Raw genomic sequence first — 20,410 nt, forward strand, 5'->3', positions numbered from 1 at the left:
AAAAAAAGTTAAATGTTCATTTTATTCCTTCGACATTCCACTTATTCCTGTGAAGCACATAAAGGGTTAATAAACTTGTTGAATGTGGTTTTGAGAACATTGAGGGGCGCAGTTTTTAGAATGGAGTCACTTTTGGGTATTTTCTGTCATATAGGCCCCTCAAAGTCACTTCAAATGTGAGGTGGTCCCTAAAAAAATGGTTTTGTAAATTTGTTGGTAAAAATAATAGAATTTGCTGGTGAACTTTTAACCCTTATAACTTCCTAACAAAAAATGATCTTTCAAAAATTGTGCTGATGTAAAGTAGACATGTGGGAAATGATATTTATTAACTATTTTGTGTGACATATCTCTCTCTGAAAGATAAAACTGAAAATTTGATAATTTCAACATTTTCAAAATTTTCATCAAATTTCTGATTTTTTCACAAACACAAGTCATATCAAAGAAATGTTACCACTATAATAAAATACAATAAGTCAAGAGAAATATGTCGCCATATAGTAGACGTCCGGTAACTGGTGATAATTCCCTCATGTGTGGGGTCTATTTGTCTCCAGAGAAATCACACGTTACATTCCACACATAACACTGTGTAGAGAAGGCGGCGCGGGGTAATTGTGCCAGTAGTGAGGGGGAATAATGGCGGGAATGTCACTGACTGAGGAGAAGTTTCCATGTAGGGTCTACACTGCGGATATCATTCTCTGAGGCCCCTGATCATGTGACCCCTGACTCCTCCCCTCCTGTGACCTCATCACAGGTCCTGTGCGCACAGAACGGCCATATATGTGGAGTGCGGCTCAGCGGGTGGAGGTAGGTGCTGGAGATTCCCCATTACTGGGCGCAGGGGACATTAACCCCTTCAGCACTGAGACTCTTTTGGGGTCTTTGTTGCCACTTTATAAGAATCATAACGTTTTTGTTCTGTTTCCTGTAAGGCTAGGGTCATATTGCGTTATGTGACCGCGTTTAACGGACTACGTTACACCGCGGCATAACGCGGTGTTAACGTAGTCCGTTAACGCCGCCATGGCCTGTAATGGTGAACGCGTCGCTAGCGCCCGCCCACATTGGGCGTGCGCTAGCGATGTGGCGTCATTTGAGTGACGGACCTCGGACGCTGCTTGCAGCGTCTGCGGCGCGCCCGAGGTCCGTTCCTCGCTAGTGCAGATCGGGGATCTGCGCTAGTGGGGACGCCGAACGCGGACCCCAGAGAAGCATTGCGTTAGCGCAATCCTCTAGCGCTATGCGCTTAACGGATTGCCCTAACGCAATGTGACCCTAGCCTAATAGATACATACGACCCAACTATGGGAGACAGGAAGTGAGGGAACGGATTGTTCTCATAGTACAGGGCCCCTTTCTTTGCCCTCACACAGTGTAATGCTCCTTATGTTTTTATTATGTATACCCCTCCTCACTTGTAAAGCGCCATGGAATAAATGGCGCTATAACAATAAATAATAATAATAATGTAGTATGTATAATCAGGGCCGGACTGGGACTAAAATTCAGCCCTGGCATTTGAAGTTACACAGGCCCACTTATCACATGGTGACTGTATTATTATTATTATTTATTGTTATAGCGCCATTTATTCCATGGCGATTTATATGTAAGGAGGGATATACATAATAAAAACAAGTACAATAATCTTAAACAATTCAAGTCATAACTGGTACAGGAGGAGAGAGGACCCTGCCCGCGAGGGCTCACAATCTACAAGGGATGGGTGAGAATACAGTAGGTGAGGATAGAGCTGGTCATGCAGCGGTGTGGTCGATCGTTGATTACTGCAGGTTGTAGGCTTGTCGGAAGAGGTGGGTCTTCAGATTCTTTTTGAAGGTTTCGATGGTAGGCGAGAGTCTGATGTGTTGTGGTAGAGGGTTCCAGAGTAGGGGTGATACGCGAGAGAAATCTTGTATACGATTGTGGGAAGAGGAGATAAGAGGGGAGTAAAGAAGGAGATCTTGTGAGGATCGGAGGTTGCGTGTAGGTAAGTACCGGGAGACGAGGTCACAGATGTATGGAGGAGACAGGTTGTGGATGGCTTTGTATGTCATGGTTAGGGTTTTGTACTGGAGTCTCTGAGTAATGGGGAGCCAGTGAACGGATTGACAGAGGGGAGAGGCCGGGGAATAGCGGGGGGACAGGTGGATTAGTCGGGCAGCAGAGTTTAGAATAGATTGGAGGGGTGCGAGAGTGTTAGAGGGGAGGCCACAGAGCAGGAGGTTGCAGTAGTCAAGGCGAGAGATGATGAGGGCATGGACTAGGGTTTTTGCAGATTCTTGGTTGAGGAATGTACGGATTCGTGAAATATTTTTGAGTTGAAGTCGGCAGGAAGTGGAAAGGGCTTGGATATGTGGTTTGAAGGAGAGGTCAGCGTCAAGGATTACCCCGAGGCAGCGAGCTTGTGGGAATGGGGAGAGTGGGTATAATATCTTTGTACACTTGTAGGTTACAAGAAGTGAGGAATGTAACACGACTATATAACATATAATCACAGCTGTATCCAGCATTACAGCTCGGTCCTATTTATTGCTTTTAGTTGCAGTACCAAGAAAAGCCGCTATTTTACCTACATAACTGGATCTCGTAGATAATGAAGGGATGAGACGACCAAAGGCTATGGAACCTCATTCTGATGCTCCATAAACTTTGCCTACAGCCACTTTTGGTTCCGCTGAACAGCACGAGACCCGGTGACTCTGAAGAGCGGTGACATCAGTAACGTCACCGCTCTTCAGATATTCCGGGTCTTGCGCTGAGCTCGGCGACTGTGAAGAGCGGTATTGTTACTACCGTCACCGCTCTTCAGAGTCGCTGGGTCTCGCCAGGTCTGGGCTAGTAGTGGGGTGTATGATAGACACCTCTCCATTACTTACACCAGGGATTGATAGCAGCTGACATTACGCAGCTGACATCAACCCTAAAAATCATTAGACATACCAGAATTAAATGCTCTGGCGGCTGGGAAAAGCAGTAAAGTTAGCACTATTCCCAGGTGCCGGGTGGTAACTACAACTGTCATCATCCTTGCCTGGTCTCCCTGCGAAGCATTTCTGCAGTATTTACATGCGCTGATCTCAGGCCGCTAAACGAGTGTGATCGACAATACTGAAGTCGTTCGCTTGTTTCCCGGCCTCTTTACACCAACTGAGAAAGAATGAAGGGAACAGAACAATCACAATTAGATCAATCTGTCCCCATACAGTATCATGTTATCAGCAGCACAACTGCAGTTTACATCGGCGATGTGCTGCTGAGAACAAGGGTTTCTGTTCCCACATAAACAATCCAATCACTCGATGAATAGGCAGCATTTTGCTTGTTTAGTATAATACACCCCATAGTCCTCCATATATTATAATGTGCACCTCAGTCCTCCATATAGTATAATACACTCCTCAGTCCTCCATATAGTATAATACACTCCTGAGTCCTCCATATAGTATAATACACTCCTCATAGTCCTCCATATAGTATAATATACTCCTCAGTCCTCCATATAGTATAATACACTCCTCATAGTCCTCCATATATTAAAATACACTCCTCAGTCCTCCATCTACAGTGGGGCAAAAAAGTATTTAGTCAGTCAGCAATAGTGCAAGTTCCACCACTTAAAAAGATGAGAGGCGTCTGTAATTTACATCATAGGTAGACCTCAACTATGGGAGACAAACTGAGGAAAAAAAATCCAGAAAATCACATTGTCTGTTTTTTTATCATTTTATTTGCATATTCTGGTGGAAAATAAGTATTTGGTCAGAAACAAAATTTCATCTCAATACTTTGTAATATATCCTTTGTTGGCAATGACAAAGGTCAAAAGTTTTCTGTAAGTCTTTACAAGGTTGCCACACACTGTTGTTGGTATGTTGGCCCATTCCTCCATGCAGATCTCCTCTAGAGCAGTGATGTTTTTGGCTTTTCGCTTGGCAACACGGACTTTCAACTCCCTCCAAAGGTTTTCTATAGGGTTGAGATCTGGAGACTGGCTAGGCCACTCCAGGACCTTGAAATGCTTCTTACGAAGCCACTCCTTCGTTGCCCTGGCGGTGTGCTTTGGATCATTGTCATGTTGAAAGACCCAGCCACGTTTCATCTTCAATGCCCTTGCTGATGGAAGGAGGTTTGCACTCAAAATCTCACGATACATGGCCCCATTCATTCTTTCATGTACCTTGATCAGTCGTCCTGGCCCCTTTGCAGAGAAACAGCCCCAAAGCATGATGTTTCCACCACCATGCTTTACAGTAGGTATGGTGTTTGATGGATGCAACTCAGTATTCTTTTTCCTCCAAACACGACAAGTTGTGTTTCTACCAAACAGTTCCAGTTTGGTTTGATCAGAACATAGGACATTCTCCCAAAACTCCTCTGGATCATCCAAATGGTCTCTAGCAAACTTCAGATGGGCCCGGACATGTACTGGCTTAAGCAGTGGGACACGTCTGGCACTGCAGGATCTGAGTCCATGGTGGCGTAGTGTGTTACTTATGGTAGGCCTTGTTACATTGGTCCCAGCTCTCTGCAGTTCATTCACTAGGTCCCCCCGCGTGGTTCTGGGATTTTTGCTCACCGTTCTTGTGATCATTCTGACCCCACGGGGTGGGATTTTACGTGGAGCCCCAGATCGAGGGAGATTATCAGTGGTCTTGAATGTCTTCCATTTTCTAATTATTGCTCCCACTGTTGATTTCTTCACTCCAAGCTGGCTGGCTATTGCAGATTCAGTCTTCCCAGCCTGGTGCAGGGCTACAATTTTGTTTCTGGTGTCCTTTGACAGCTCTTTGGTCTTCACCATAGTGGAGTTTGGAGTCAGACTGTTTGAGGGTGTGCACAGGTGTCTTTTTATACTGATAACAAGTTTAAACAGGTGCCATTACTACAGGTAATGAGTGGAGGAAAGAGGAGACTCTTAAAGAAGAAGTTACAGGTCTGTGAGAGCCAGAAATCTTGATTGTTTGTTTCTGACCAAATACTTATTTTCCACCAGAATATGCATATAAAATGATAAAAAAACAGACAATGTGATTTTCTGGATTTTTTTTTCTCAGTTTGTCTCCCATAGTTGAGGTCTACCTATGATGTAAATTACAGACGCCTCTCATCTTTTTAAGTGGTGGAACTTGCACTATTGCTGACTGACTAAATACTTTTTTGCCCCACTGTATATATATAATTGTCTAAGGGTTTTTCCGTCTGTCTGTCTGTCTTTCCGTCTGTCTGTCTGTCTGTCCTGGAAATCCTGGCCTGGCGGCCTCGACCAATCAGAGACGGGCACAGCATGGCGACGATGATGTCATAATGGAAATCCCACATCTCTGATTGGTCGAGGCCGCCAGGCCTCGACCAATCAGCGACGGGCACAGTATCGACGTAGATGTCATAATGGTTGCCATGGCGACGATGATGTCATAAAGGTTGCCTCGACCAATCAGCGACGGGCACAGTCTGTCGCGAATTCTGGAATCATCATTGTCCATATACTACGGGGACATGCATATTCTAGAATACCCGATGCGTTAGAATCGGGCCACAGTCTAGTATAAAATAATACACTACTCAGTCCTCCATATAGTATAATACACTCCTCAGTCCTCCATAAAGCATAATACACTCCTCATAGTCCTCCATATATTAAAATACACTGCTCAGTCCTCCATATAGTATAATATACTCCTCATGGTGCTCCATATAGTATAATGCACCACCATAGTCATCCATGTAGTACAATACACTTCCCATAGTATAATGCACCCCATAGTTCTTCATATAGTATAATTTATTCCCCATAGTCCTCGATACAGTATAATGCAGCCCACATATAGTATAATGATGCCACCCCAGAGTATAATGCAGCCACCACACAGAATATATTGTAGCCCCCTGAGTATAATGTAACCCCCAGAGAATATAATGTAGCCCCCTCATATAAATAAACACTACTACTTCCATGCAGAGTAGAAAAGACGAAATAGCAAGGTAATTAAAATATTATAGTTTATTAGAAGATGATTAAAAACATACAAAATGCCAAAACAAGCTATAGGAACCACATATATCAGAGCACACAAACAGAGACTCCAGAAAAAATTATTAATATCTCATTGGTGGGCAGATGTGGGCGCTTCCATAGTAGTGAAAGTCTGAGCCGGGCTGAAAAGATGATGACTTCCGGTCTCCGCGCTGGAACGCATGCTGGAATGCATAACGGCCCCATAGAGGAAGCATTAGCGAAACGGCGCTGTCGGGGTGAGAGCACATGCACATTCTGGGACCGCATTGATTTAACAGCCAGGTATGGTTACATGCTTTTGTCTCTTTTCATTTTTTTCACGGAGTAAGTTGGATCCTTGCTGGGGTAACCTGTTGTCAGCACATTTGTGCGTTGTATATTTGCACTAAGCATCCAGCACCTTCTGTCGGATCCATTCTGTGGTTATTTTTGCGGTGAGACACATTTGCATTATGCTGTTGCATTAAATATCTAGTACCTTATACCGGACCGTGCACATTTATGCCTTTGCATTGAACACTCAGCACTTTATGCCGGATCCTTGCAGCTATATATTTATAATGGCACACTTGTGCATTATTCATCTGCACTGAGCATTAGCACTTTATTATTGGCAGCTAATTACATGCATATTTAGTTTGCACTAAGACACTTTATGCTATTTGCAGGTCTATATTCTCCATTTTTTTGCACATATATTTAATAACCATTTGTTAGTTGGCACTTTATGTAGCATTTTTTGCACATACAATTATGTGGTAGGTATAATTATTAGCACAAGCCAATTATATTTATCGGTTCATGCATGCACTTGTCAAAAGGCATTTATCCTCTTAACATACCTGGCCTGGCATATTTGCTTTGATTAATAATTTTTTCTGGAGTCTCTGTTTGTGTGCTCTGATATATGTGGTTCCTATAGCTTGTTTTGGCATTTTATATGTTTTTAATCATCTTCTAATAAACTATAATATTTTAATTATCTTGCTATTTCGTCTTTTCTACTCTGCATGGAAGTAGTAGTGTTTATTTATTTGAGTATTTGACGTTTTTTGCAAAAATTTTTTTTTCTAAGACTGTGTTTAATAAGCCCCCTCATATAGTATAATGCAGCCCCTGCATATATAATATGCCCCCCCCCCGTTACTGGTAAGTCCTGTATCTTTACCAACCCCTTGTCTATTGGTGATGTTATGAAGTCCTATTGAGGGACGCTGGTTTTGGGGAATTGGTATCTTATATTGGGCCAGGCCTATTGTGGCCTTTTCACTATATGGCACTTTAATACATATGATCATGGAGGGGGCTTCTTGATGCTATGCTCTCCATTGCGGGAGCATCATTTGTGGGTTTTGGGATGGGGTCTCAGCATTTCTAGGCACTTCTTTCATGCATGTTACTGTATAATGTTAATGTTGAATTTCACATTTTATTATGGACTAATTATTGAATAAACATTTTTGATATTATTTTCATCGATGCTCCGTATTTTTCTCCTTTTTCAAAAAAATGGTGTCTTTGGAGCTGATTTAGTGAGTTTGAGGGTGGTCGGTAAATTTTGCCACACCCCGTATCTCACAACATGTATTTGGGGTCTTTGTTACCAATATATAATACTAGACTGTGGCCCGATTCTAACGCATCGGGTATTCTAGAATATGCATGTCCCCGTAGTATATGGACAATGATGATTCCAGAATTCGCGGCAGACTGTGCCCGTCGCTGATTGGTCGAGGCAACCTTTATGACATCATCGTCGCCATGGCAACCATTATGACATCTACGTCGATACTGTGCCCGTCGCTGATTGGTCGAGGCCTGGCGGCCTCGACCAATCAGAGACGTGGGATTTCCATTATGACATCATCGTCGCCATGCTGTGCCCGTCTCTGATTGGTCGAGGCCGCCAGGCCAGGATTTCCAGGACACACAGACAGACAGACAGACAGACGGAAAAACCCTTAGACAATTATATATATAGATATGGTAGCCTCCTCATAGAGCAGCCCCCCATAGAATATAATGTAGCCCCTCCTAGAGTATGATGCAATCACCCCTCATAGAATATAATACATTTAATACATAGAATACATTTAATATAGAACATAATACAGCCTACCTCCCCATAGAATATAATGTAGCCCCATAAAACAGTATGATGCAATCCTCCCTCATAGAATGTAATACAGCCCCCATAGAATGTTATACAGCCCCCCATAGAATGTAATACAGCCCCCCATAGAATGTAATACAGCTCCCCATAGAATATAATACAACCCCCCACAGAATGTAATACAGCTCCCCATAGAATGTTATACAGCCCCCCATATAATATAATACAACCCCCAATAGAATGTAACACAGCCCCCCATAGAATGTAATACAGCCCCCCCCATAGAATGTAATGTAGCGCCCCACCCAATAGCCCCACAATCCAGTTATCACTCATTGATATATTTAAAAAAAAAACATACACAATCCTCACCTCTCCTCTTGCCCCGCGCTGCTTCTGGCTCCGGTCTCAGCAGCGCAGTCTGCCCGGCACACAGCAGGTACGCAATGATATGACGTCATCGCGCACCCGCAGTGTCCGAGGCAGAGCGGGGAATGATGGGAGAGTGACCAGATACAACATACAAACAACCACAACCATTTAGTACTGCTGATCAATCTGTTTCATAAGTAATAATTATAAGCAGAAAAAATATGGCCACACAGTGCTCCATACTGTATAATGGCCCCACATGATGCTCAATACTGCATAATGGCCACACATGATGCTCCATACTGTATAATGGCCACACAGTACTCCATACTGTATAATGGCCAAACATGATGCTCCATACTGTATAATGGCCACTCAGTGCTCCATACTGTATAATAGCCCCACATGATTCTCAATACTGCATAATGGCCACACAGTGCTCCATGCTGTACAATGGCCACACATGATGTTCAATACTGTATAATGGCCCCACATGATGCTCCATACTGTATAATGGGCCACACAGTGATCCATACTGTATAATGGCCACACATGATGCTCCATACTGTATAATGGCCACACATGATGCTGAATACTGTATAATGTCCACACAGTGCTCAGTACTGTATAATGGCCCCACATGAGGCTTGATACTGTATAATGGCTACACATGATGCTCCATACTGTATAATGGCCACACATGATGCTCCATACTGTATAATGGCCCACATGATGCTTCATACTGTATAATGACCCACATGATGCTGCGTACAGTATAATGGCCCCACATGATGATGCCAGTGTACAGTCGGGGCTGTAGATGTGTCCCAGCAGCTCTGCTTACAATGCAGGCAAAGATTTCACCACCTGTCACTGTCCACACTGTTGCCTCACAGATCCTGCACATTGCAATGTAGCCTAGCTCTGTAAACTCTGCATGCACTCAGGCAACCACACTATCTACTGGCTCCACTCCATAACTGCTGCAGTATATAAAGGATATATATATATATATATATATATATATATATATATATATATAGATATATATATATATATATATATATATATATGTATATATATATATATATACTGTGCCTATGACTAACAGGCTGCACTGGATTGCTCTAACTGCTGTAACTACTCCTGGTTATAATGCCTTGTACTGTAAGCACAGCAGGGCCAGCTGCATGTATGTGTGCAGTGCAAGACACACACGTACCTCAGAATGTCCTGTCTCAATCTCTGAACCAGCGCATCAGAAGAAGATAGTGAGGAGGCATGGCCTAATACAAGGGGGCGTTTCGGCTGCTTCTCCTGTTGGCTATGTAGGGGACGGGGACCTGGCGAGCCGTACAGACGGGTGGAACCATTGTTGCCGGGAGTCGGGGTTCCGGGGGATGGATTTGAAGGGCGGAGGAGAAGCCAGGCGGAGGTGACAGGAGATATAGTGACGCAGGGAGAGGGGAGGATAAAAGGGAAAGCGCGCGAAAGCAGGGGCGGAGAAGCGCGGGAGAACTCTGAGGGGAGGGAACTGCAGCGCAGTTGTCGTGTGTGTGCAGGCCGCAGAGAGACTTGCTGGAAACAGGGGGAGAACGTGCAGCAGACGCTGCGGTCAATTACCAGAGCCCCCAGAAAGCGGCGCATTCGTCGTCAGCGACCCCCAAAACAGAGCGGTAGCGCTGATCATCTCAGGGACAGTATTACCGCGCTCCCCGGGAGTATCTTGCCAGAAAGTGCTCCGGTCCCTCCTGGGTTTGTCTCAGCTGTCACTGATACGGATTACTCCGCTAATTCTCCTCAAAAAGACTCCTCTTTGGACTTGGAAACTGTTACCCCGGATCAACGTCCGCCTGCAGGGGGTGACGCAGCACCGCAACAGACATTCTGGTCTCGAATTTACACCTGGGCCCGTCGACGGAAGACACCTCCTTCCCCCGCCGTCAGGACTACGTCGCTGACGGAGCTTCACCATCAGGACTGCATCGCTGAAACAGCGCTGATAAGTGAACTTTGTTGACTTTTCTCGTTTGGGGGTCACTAGTGAGGCGCTGTCGCGTTCCGCGGGTATAGTTCAGGGCGTCTATATAGTAGATAGGATTTACTGTGAAATTGTGATCTTGTACTTAAGTTCCCTGCGTGGAAAACTGTTGTTATCTTTGTTGGGTTGGAAGTTAAAGGAAAGTTAAAAACGTTACTTGTTTTCTGGCTCCTTTTTGTCCCTGCATCCTTCTTTACCTGCGGTTTCTTCATTTGGCGTAGTCGGCAGGATGCAGGATCCAAAGAGGGAGCCAAAAGATACGGAGGATGGGGCTGGGCCGAGAGCGTCTCTCTCATTGGGGGCCATGTTAAATAATCTGCCCAAGTTTAATGGGAGCAACATGTTGTTTTGGAGCTGGACTGAAAGGATGCGGGGGCTGTTGAGAATGCATCCTATGACCCCGGCCCTGGAAGCAGAGGTGGCCATTATGGCCTTAGACGGAGAGGCCCGGGATTCAGTGATGTTGAGACCCCCCACTGAGCGGAATACTTTTACCTGGGTGTTAAATGTGTTAGAGGGGACGCACGGGGATCCCACCGACGTGGGAGAGCTGCGGGCCCGGTTGTTTAGACGGCGACAAAAAGAGGGCGAGACTGTCACTCAGTACATGAATGCTCTGCAAGAGCTAAACATTGCAATCGTGCGGAAAGATGGGATGGGACATGTTGACGTGACCCTGCGTGACCAGCTGGTGACGGGACTGAGAGATGATTTGACCAAACAGGCTCTACGTGAACGAGTGCGGGTCGACCCGCGCCTGACTTTTTCCGACATAGGCAATGAGGCCCGCACCCGGGAGCAAGAGAGGGGGGTGACGGTCCCGACAGGAGAGACTCGGGTTATCCAGACCGCCGCCGCAGGAGGGGGTGAGCCGTCGTGGGTTCAGGAGATGCGGCAGGAGCTCAAACAAATCAGAGACGAACTGGCTGAAGTTAAAAAGAATGCGTGAAGCCCAAGGGAGTTACCCCGGGGGCAAGGGTCTGGGAGTCCAGCTCGTGGCGCCCGTCCAGGATATTATCCGGTCCCTGGTGTTTGCTATGGTTGCGGGGAGGCCGGACATTTCGCACGGGAGTGCCCCCGGAGAGGGAGGGCCTCGTCTCGTCGGGCGTTAAACTAGAGGGCTCCGAGCTAAGGGGACGACGCTCGGAGTCAGAGTCCCCGCGGATGGGTGGTGAAAGTCCCGGAAATTTGGTTGCCAGCTGCCCCCTGGTTTGGGCAGAGTTTGAAGGGCGGGCTGTACGTTGTCTGGTGGACACCGGGTCCCAAGTCACGACTATGCCCGAGGCTTATTTTAGAAAACACTTTCCTTTGTCAGTCAGACCCCAATGGGGCCCCGTAATTCGGTTACAGGCCGCCAATCAGCTGCCCATCCCAGTGGAAGGGGTCACCTGGATGCAAATATCTTTATGTGGGAAAGACCTGGGCCGCCGGGGGGTTGTGTTAACACGGGGAGATCCCAGCCCACAACATACCGTGACCTTGGGGATGAACGTATTGAAAGATTTTGGCAGTTTTCTGTTAGGGGAGACTACGCAAGAGACACTCAATCAGTGGGGGACCAGTACACCTCAGGGCTCCGTGTTCAGACAGTTAGTGAGGGAAGTCCGGGTACAAGAGACCTGTCAGGAGGGAGACATACTAGGGAGAGTAATTACTTCCCCGACAGCAAAGGTGACGTTCCCCCCAGGACAGACTGTTATATCCCTGCCCATACGAGCTCGCATCCCTCTAGAAGGAGTACAAGTGCAGATTGAGCCCACCTTTACATCCCCTTTGCCCACAGGACTGCTGGTGGCCCGATCTCTGGCTACTGTTAAAAATGGGGCCGTACCAGTGCGATGTGTGAATGTGGACGAACACGATGTCGTGCTACGGGTCCGAAGTGAGATGGCCAAAGTGTTACGACCTTTAGAAGTGATGCCTCCTCCAGATACTTTGCAGTTAAAGGTGGATTCCCCTGATCCCTGGATGGTCAGTGTCCGGTCTACGCAGGATCCTGAGCCAAAAGCGTTCCGAAAGGGACAAACTATTCTGGAGCACATGCGGACAGGATTACCGGGCCTGGATCCATCACAGGTCTCGCGAGTGCAGCGACTCCTTGGACACTATGCTGAAGTGTTCGCGCAACATGAAGATGATTTTGGCTGTACCACGGCCATCGAACATGGAATTCCTACCGGGGATACAGTGCCCATCAGGGAGCGGTACAGACAGATTCCCCCGCAGATGTACCAAGAAGTAAAGACGTTGTTAGGCCAGATGCTGCAAAAAGGAGTGATCCGCGAGAGTCAGAGCCCGTGGGCTGCCCCGATCGTGCTGGTGCGGAAAAAGGACGGCACGCTACGGTTCTGTGTGGACTACCGTAAGCTAAATGCGTGCACCGCCCGAGACTCTTTATCCACTTCCCCGTATTGAGGAATCTCTCTCCGTGCTGGGTCGGGCCAAATATTTTTCCACCTTAGACCTAGCCAGCGGATACTGGCAGGTCCCGATGTCAGAAGCAGATCGTCCCAAGACAGCGTTTATCCTGCCCATGGGATTATTCGAGTTCAATCGAATGCCGTTTGGACTGGCCAACGCTCCCGGCACCTTTCAACGATTAATGGAGCGGTGTCTGGGGAATTTGAACTTCGAGGCCACTCTCATTTATCTGGATGACATCATCATCTATGCCCCAACATTCGAGGAACATCTGTGCCGACTAGAGCAGGTGCTGGACCGGTTACTGAAATACGGGCTTAAGGTGAAGCCCCAGAAATGCCACTTGTTCCGGGAACAGATCGAGTACCTGGGGCATGTGGTGTCCGCCGAAGGAGTTCGGCCATCACAGGAGAAGATTGCCGTAATCCAGGAGTGGCCCACACTGGAGACCGCCAAGGATGTACGGGCGTTCTTGGGCCTCGCTGGGTACTACCGGCGCTTTGTGAAGAACTTTGCTCGCCGCTCTTACAATCTACAAGTCTTGCTGAAAGGAAGCTCCCCCAAGGAACGGGGGAAGAAGATACAATGGCAGGAGCCACAAGAGGCAGCGTTCCAGGACTTGAAGACAGCTCTCATGGAGCCGCCTGTGTTGGCTTATGCGGACTTTTCGCAATCGTTCATCCTGCACACCGACGGCAGCTCTCAGGGATTGGGGGCTGTGTTTTCTCAGGTTCAGGATGGGCGGGAGAGAGTGATCGCCTATGCGAGTCGGTCTCTTCATGACTCTGAGTTGAACCAGGACAATTACAGTTCTTTCAAGGTGGAGTTGCTAGCCGTGGTGTGGGCTATGACGGAGCGGTTCGCTGAGTACCTGGCCGGTTCTGAGGTGCTGGTACGCACGGATAACAACCCATTGGCACATCTGGAAAATGCGAAATTGGGTGCCCTGGAACAGCGCTGGGTAGCCCGGATGGCCAAGTACAGATACCGTATCCTCTACAAGCGAGGAGCGGAGAATGTTCATGCTGACGCATTATCTCGTCTTCGGAGGATCACCCCAAGAACTAACCGAGACGAAGAGCTGGAGGGAGAAGAAATTCCCTACGCCATCGGGGGCACTGCTCGGACGGCTGTGAGCCGGGAGCAGACCGGGAACGGAACGGCTACAGGACTGTTGGTTCAGAGTCGGGACGAATGGATACGGCTGCAACAAGAAGACCAGGAACTAGCTCCATTGCGACAGTGGGTAACGAATGGTCTATTGCCCGTGAGAACTCCTGGACAAACCCTCCCGTCAGACCTGAACCTTCTTCTGCGGCAATGGGAGCGCCTAACTCTTCAGGAAGGGCTCTTATGCCACTTAACCATGACTCAGGCAGATTCCGGGCCGACGTGGCAGATGGTCTTACCAGAACCCGTGGTGGCCGCAGTTGCTAAAGAAGCTCATGAGTCCGGGGCACACTTCGGAGTGAAGAGGACGTTTAAGTGGCTGCAAACTCGGTTCTATCATCCTCGGCTGCTCGCGGAAGTACAAACTGCCTGTAAGCAATGTCGACAATGTGAGTTAACCAAGTCACCGGAGGAAAGGGCGCCTGTGCAGAGCATCACGACGTCTGCCCCTTTTGAAGTATTGATGATAGACTACATCACCATTGGAGCAGCGCATCAAGGCTACGAACACTGCCTCGTTATGGTGGATCATTTTTCAAAGTTCGCAGTAGTCACCCCTACCCGTGATCAGACAGCTGAGTCTGCGGCAAGCGCTGTCTGTAAGAACTTTATCCAAGTTTACGGCTGTCCGAGGCAAATACATTCGGATCAAGGAGCCTGTTTCTTGGGCAAAGTCATGGATGAGCTACATCGCCTCTACGGCATTGATAAGTCACGCACCACACCGTATCACCCCCAGGGAAATGGGGCTTGTGAGCGGTTTAACCGGACTTTGCTTCAAATGTTGCGTGCGCTAGAACAAGATCAGAAGACCCGCTGGCCGGAGTATGTGTCTGACCTAGTGTGGGTCTACAACAATAGAGTTCATCAAGTCACAGGACGCACCCCGTATGAAGTGGTCTTTGGGCGTCCAGGGAAAGGCATGACAGATCTGGAACTGTCTTCGGAGGAAGAAGGCCCCCGGACAGGGATGGCTTCGTGGGTGCGTGATCATCGACATCGGCTGCAGACCTTACACCGGTTGGTGCACACTCGAATTCGGGAAGTGGAGCATCGGAGCACCCCTACAGCAAAACCCCCAGAGTTCCGGCCAGGTGATCGAGTACTCGTTCGAGAGAAAAGACCACAAAACAAGTTAGACCATCGTTGGGAAAAAACACCCTATCGGGTGCTTTGCCGTATAGACCCGCATGGACCTGTATATGAAGTGCGGTCTGAGGTCCCCGGAAGCACAGGTACTCGCATTCTCCATCGCAACATGCTCCGTTTGTGTCGCTCTGTTGACTCGGACACCCGCAATCAGGGAAGAGCCACCTACGACTGAGTCACCCAACAACCATTGGTGGGATGGAGAGGTTGATGAAGAAGAACGGCGTCAAAATACTCTCCCTATCTCGACTACTACACTACCCCTGATCAGTCGCCCCTCCGTTGACTGCATTCCCCCGACACCCCCTACACAAGGACCCGAGCTACGACGTTCTGAACGTTCTACTGCAGGTAGACCTCCAACTCGCTACAGTCCTGACTTACACGCTAAACAGACCCAAGTGTGGAACAATCCGTCAGGTGGGCGACCTGTCAGTTCGAAGGCCTCGCCCAGGGACTGGCGAGCATACAGGGTGGGGGAATGTAGGGGACGGGGACCTGGCGAGCCGTACAGACGGGTGGAACCATTGTTGCCGGGAGCCGGGGTTCCGGGGGATGGATTTGAAGGGCGGAGGAGAAGCCAGGCGGAGGTGACAGGAGATAGAGTGACGCAGGGAGAGGGGAGGATAAAAGGGAAAGCGCGCAAAAGCAGGGGCGGAGAAGCGCGGGAGAACTCTGAGGGGAGGAAACTGCAGCGCAGTTGTCGTGTGTGTGCAGGCCGCAGAGAGACTTGCTGGAAACAGGGGGAGAACGTGCAGCAGACGCTGCGGTCAATTACCAGAGCCCCCAGAAAGCGGCGCATTCGTCGTCAGCGACCCCCAAAACAGAGGGGTAGCGCTGATCATCTCAGGGACAGTATTACCGCGCTCCCCGGGAGTATCTTGCCAGAAAGTGCTCCGGTCCCTCCTGGGTTTGTCTCAGCTGTCACTGATACGGATTACTCCGCTAATTCTCCTCAAAAAGACTCCTCTTTGGACTTGGAAACTGTTACCCCGGATCAACGTCCGCCTGCAGGGGGTGACGCAGCACTGCAACAGACATTCTGGTCTCGAATTTACACCTGGGCCCGTCGACGGAAGACACCTCCTTCCCCCGCCATCAGGACTACGTCGCTGACGGAGCTTCACCATCAGGACTGCATCGCTGAAACAGCGCTGATAAGTGAACTTTGTTGACTTTTCTCGTTTGGGGGTCACTAGTGAGGCGCTGTCGCGTTCCGCGGGTATAGTTCAGGGCGTCTATATAGTAGATAGGATTTACTGTGAAATTGTGATCTTGTACTTAAGTTCCCTGCGTGGAAAACTGTTGTTATCTTTGTTGGGTTGGAAGTTAAAGGAAAGTTAAAAACGTTACTTGTTTTCTGGCTCCTTTTTGTCCCTGCATCCTTCTTTACCTGCGGTTTCTTCAGCTATGCCAGGGATGTAGAGTTTCGTGCCGGACTGCGGGGCACAGCCTCAAAATCGGGACAGTCTCGCAGTATGAGGAATGATTGGGAGCTATGCCCCACACAGTGTAATGTTCCCACAGTACTGCCATCCCCCCACACAGTGTAATGCCCCCATTATGTCCCTGTACTGAGTGACCAGATACAACATACAAACAAACACAAGGCAGAAGTAACCAATATCATTATGTATTTCCCTGATAATGGCGGAATTGTGATAACTATAGCAACAGTGAATAATACAAAACATGGTGATTACAAGGTGAAATATACAATAACAGATATACAATTAACCCCTTCGTGCCATGCGCCGTACTAGTACGGCGCTGCCGGCACTGCATTAGTGCCAGCCGCAGTACTAGTACGGCGCCGCCATTTTCCGGTCACCGCGTCGCGCCGCGCCGCACGGTGATCGGGTTCCGATGGCTGCTGTCCCTGACAGCAGACCATCTCTGCTCGTAGCTCCGGGGGGCTGCACCGCCCCCCCCGCATCAGCGATCGCTGTGATTGGCTGATCAATTCTGACCAGCCAATCACAGCGAAATGACAATAAAGTAAAAAAAAAAAAAAAGCATGTGACAGGCTGTGATTGATGCTGTGTGACGTCGCACCAATCACAGCCATCACAGTAGGTGGGGTGATCGCCACGTCACCTCACCTGATTAACCCCTATGGCGCTGATTGGCTGAACAATAGCTTCTAGCCAATCAGCGCCAAAGGGGTTAATTTAAAATACCGATCACCGCCCTGCACGCCATCTTTCTCTCAGATTTGGCGTGCAGAGCGGTGGTCTAAGCCCCTCTGTGTCACCTGAGTGAAGGAATCCATTGGTGGCCAGTGCGATCGTCCCGAGAGGGGGGTGACGGTCCCGACAGGAGAGACTCGGGTTATCCAGACCGCCGCCGCAGGAGGGGGTGAGCCGTCGTGGGTTCAGGAGATGCGGCAGGAGCTCAAACAAATCAGAGACGAACTGGCTGAAGTTAAAAAGAATGCGCGAAGCCCAAGGGAGTTACCCCGGGGGCAAGGGTCTGGGAGTCCAGCTCGTGGCGCCCGTCCAGGATATTATCCGGTCCCTGGTGTTTGCTATGGTTGCGGGGAGGCCGGACATTTCGCACGGGAGTGCCCCCGGAGAGGGAGGGCCTCGTCTCGTCGGGCGTTAAACTAGAGGGCTCCGAGCTAAGGGGACGACGCTCGGAGTCAGAGTCCCCGCGGATGGGTGGTGAAAGTCCCGGAAATTTGGTTGCCAGCTGCCCCCTGGTTTGGGCAGAGTTTGAAGGGCGGGCTGTACGTTGTCTGGTGGACACCGGGTCCCAAGTCACGACTATGCCCGAGGCTTATTTTAGAAAACACTTTCCTTTGTCAGTCAGACCCCAATGGGGCCCCGTAATTCGGTTACAGGACGCCAATCAGCTGCCCATCCCAGTGGAAGGGGTCACCTGGATGCAAATATCTTTATGTGGGAAAGACCTGGGCCGCCGGGGGGTTGTGTTAACACGGGGAGATCCCAGCCCACAACATACCGTGACCTTGGGGATGAACGTATTGAAAGATTTTGGCAGTTTTCTGTTAGGGGAGACTACGCAAGAGACACTCAATCAGTGGGGGACCAGTACACCTCAGGGCTCCGTGTTCAGACAGTTAGTGAGGGAAGTCCGGGTACAAGAGACCTGTCAGGAGGGAGACATACTAGGGAGAGTAATTACTTCCCCGACAGCAAAGGTGACGTTCCCCCCAGGACAGACTGTTATATCCCTGCCCATACGAGCTCGCATCCCTCTAGAAGGAGTACAAGTGCAGATTGAGCCCACCTTTACATCCCCTTTGCCCACAGGACTGCTGGTGGCCCGATCTCTGGCTACTGTTAAAAATGGGGCCGTACCAGTGCGATGTGTGAATGTGGACGAACACGATGTCGTGCTACGGGTCCGAAGTGAGATGGCCAAAGTGTTACGACCTTTAGAAGTGATGCCTCCTCCAGATACTTTGCAGTTAAAGGTGGATTCCCCTGATCCCTGGATGGTCAGTGTCCGGTCTACGCAGGATCCTGAGCCAAAAGCGTTCCGAAAGGGACAAACTATTCTGGAGCACATGCGGACAGGATTACCGGGCCTGGATCCATCACAGGTCTCGCGAGTGCAGCGACTCCTTGGACACTATGCTGAAGTGTTCGCGCAACATGAAGATGATTTTGGCTGTACCACGGCCATCGAACATGGAATTCCTACCGGGGATACAGTGCCCATCAGGGAGCGGTACAGACAGATTCCCCCGCAGATGTACCAAGAAGTAAAGACGTTGTTAGGCCAGATGCTGCAAAAAGGAGTGATCCGCGAGAGTCAGAGCCCGTGGGCTGCCCCGATCGTGCTGGTGCGGAAAAAGGACGGCACGCTACGGTTCTGTGTGGACTACCGTAAGCTAAATGCGTGCACTGCCCGAGACTCTTATCCACTTCCCCGTATTGAGGAATCTCTCTCCGTGCTGGGTCGGGCCAAATATTTTTCCACCTTAGACCTAGCCAGCGGATACTGGCAGGTCCCGATGTCAGAAGCAGATCGTCCCAAGACAGTGTTTATCCTGCCCATGGGGTTATTCGAGTTCAATCGAATGCCGTTTGGACTGGCCAACGCTCCCGGCACCTTTCAACGATTAATGGAGCGGTGTCTGGGGGATTTGAACTTCGAGGCCACTCTCATTTATCTGGATGACATCATCATCTATGCCCCAACATTCGAGGAACATCTGTGCCGACTAGAGCAGGTGCTGGACCGGTTACTGAAATACGGGCTTAAGGTGAAGCCCCAGAAATGCCACTTGTTCCGGGAACAGATCGAGTACCTGGGGCATGTGGTGTCCGCCGAAGGAGTTCGGCCATCACAGGAGAAGATTGCCGTAATCCAGGAGTGGCCCACACTGGAGACCGCCAAGGATGTACGGGCGTTCTTGGGCCTCGCTGGGTACTACCGGCGCTTTGTGAAGAACTTTGCTCACCGCTCTTACAATCTACAAGTCTTGCTGAAAGGAAGCTCCCCCAAGGAACGGGGGAAGAAGATACAATGGCAGGAGCCACAAGAGGCAGCGTTCCAGGACTTGAAGACAGCTCTCATGGAGCCGCCTGTGTTGGCTTATGCGGACTTTTCGCAACCGTTCATCCTGCACACCGACGGCAGCTCTCAGGGATTGGGGGCTGTGTTGTCTCAGGTTCAGGATGGGCGGGAGAGAGTGATTGCCTATGCGAGTCGGTCTCTTCATGACTCTGAGTTGAACCAGGACAATTACAGTTCTTTCAAGGTGGAGTTGCTAGCCGTGGTGTGGGCTATGACGGAGCGGTTCGCTGAGTACCTGGCCGGTTCTGAGGTGCTGGTACGCACGGATAACAACCCATTGGCACATCTGGAAAATGCGAAATTGGGTGCCCTGGAACAGCGCTGGGTAGCCCGGATGGCCAAGTACAGATACCGTATCCTCTACAAGCGAGGAGCGGAGAATGTTCATGCTGACGCATTATCTCGTCTTCGGAGGATCACCCCAAGAACTAACCGAGACGAAGAGCTGGAGGGAGAAGAAATTCCCTACGCCATCGGGGGCACTGCTCGGACGGCTGTGAGCCGGGAGCAGACCGGGAACGGAACGGCTACAGGACTGTTGGTTCAGAGTCGGGACGAATGGATACGG

General features: G+C 49.3%; 1 protein-coding gene across 2 annotated transcripts in view; it reads left to right on the plus strand.

Moving 5' to 3' along the window:
• The first annotated feature begins 765 nt into the window (after positions 1-765).
• Positions 766-20,410, plus strand: part of LOC143767665 (uncharacterized) — an 80,727-nt gene continuing 61,082 nt past the window's right edge. For both annotated transcript variants that reach the window (XM_077256136.1, XM_077256137.1), the window contains exon 1: positions 766-816. In XM_077256136.1, the coding sequence (XP_077112251.1) occupies positions 790-816 (27 nt within the window). In that variant the 5' untranslated portion in view covers positions 766-789. The remainder of the gene's footprint in view (positions 817-20,410) is intronic.

This window comes from Ranitomeya variabilis, chromosome 4 (genome assembly GCF_051348905.1).
Source record: "Ranitomeya variabilis isolate aRanVar5 chromosome 4, aRanVar5.hap1, whole genome shotgun sequence".
Lineage (NCBI taxonomy): Eukaryota > Metazoa > Chordata > Amphibia > Anura > Dendrobatidae > Ranitomeya > Ranitomeya variabilis.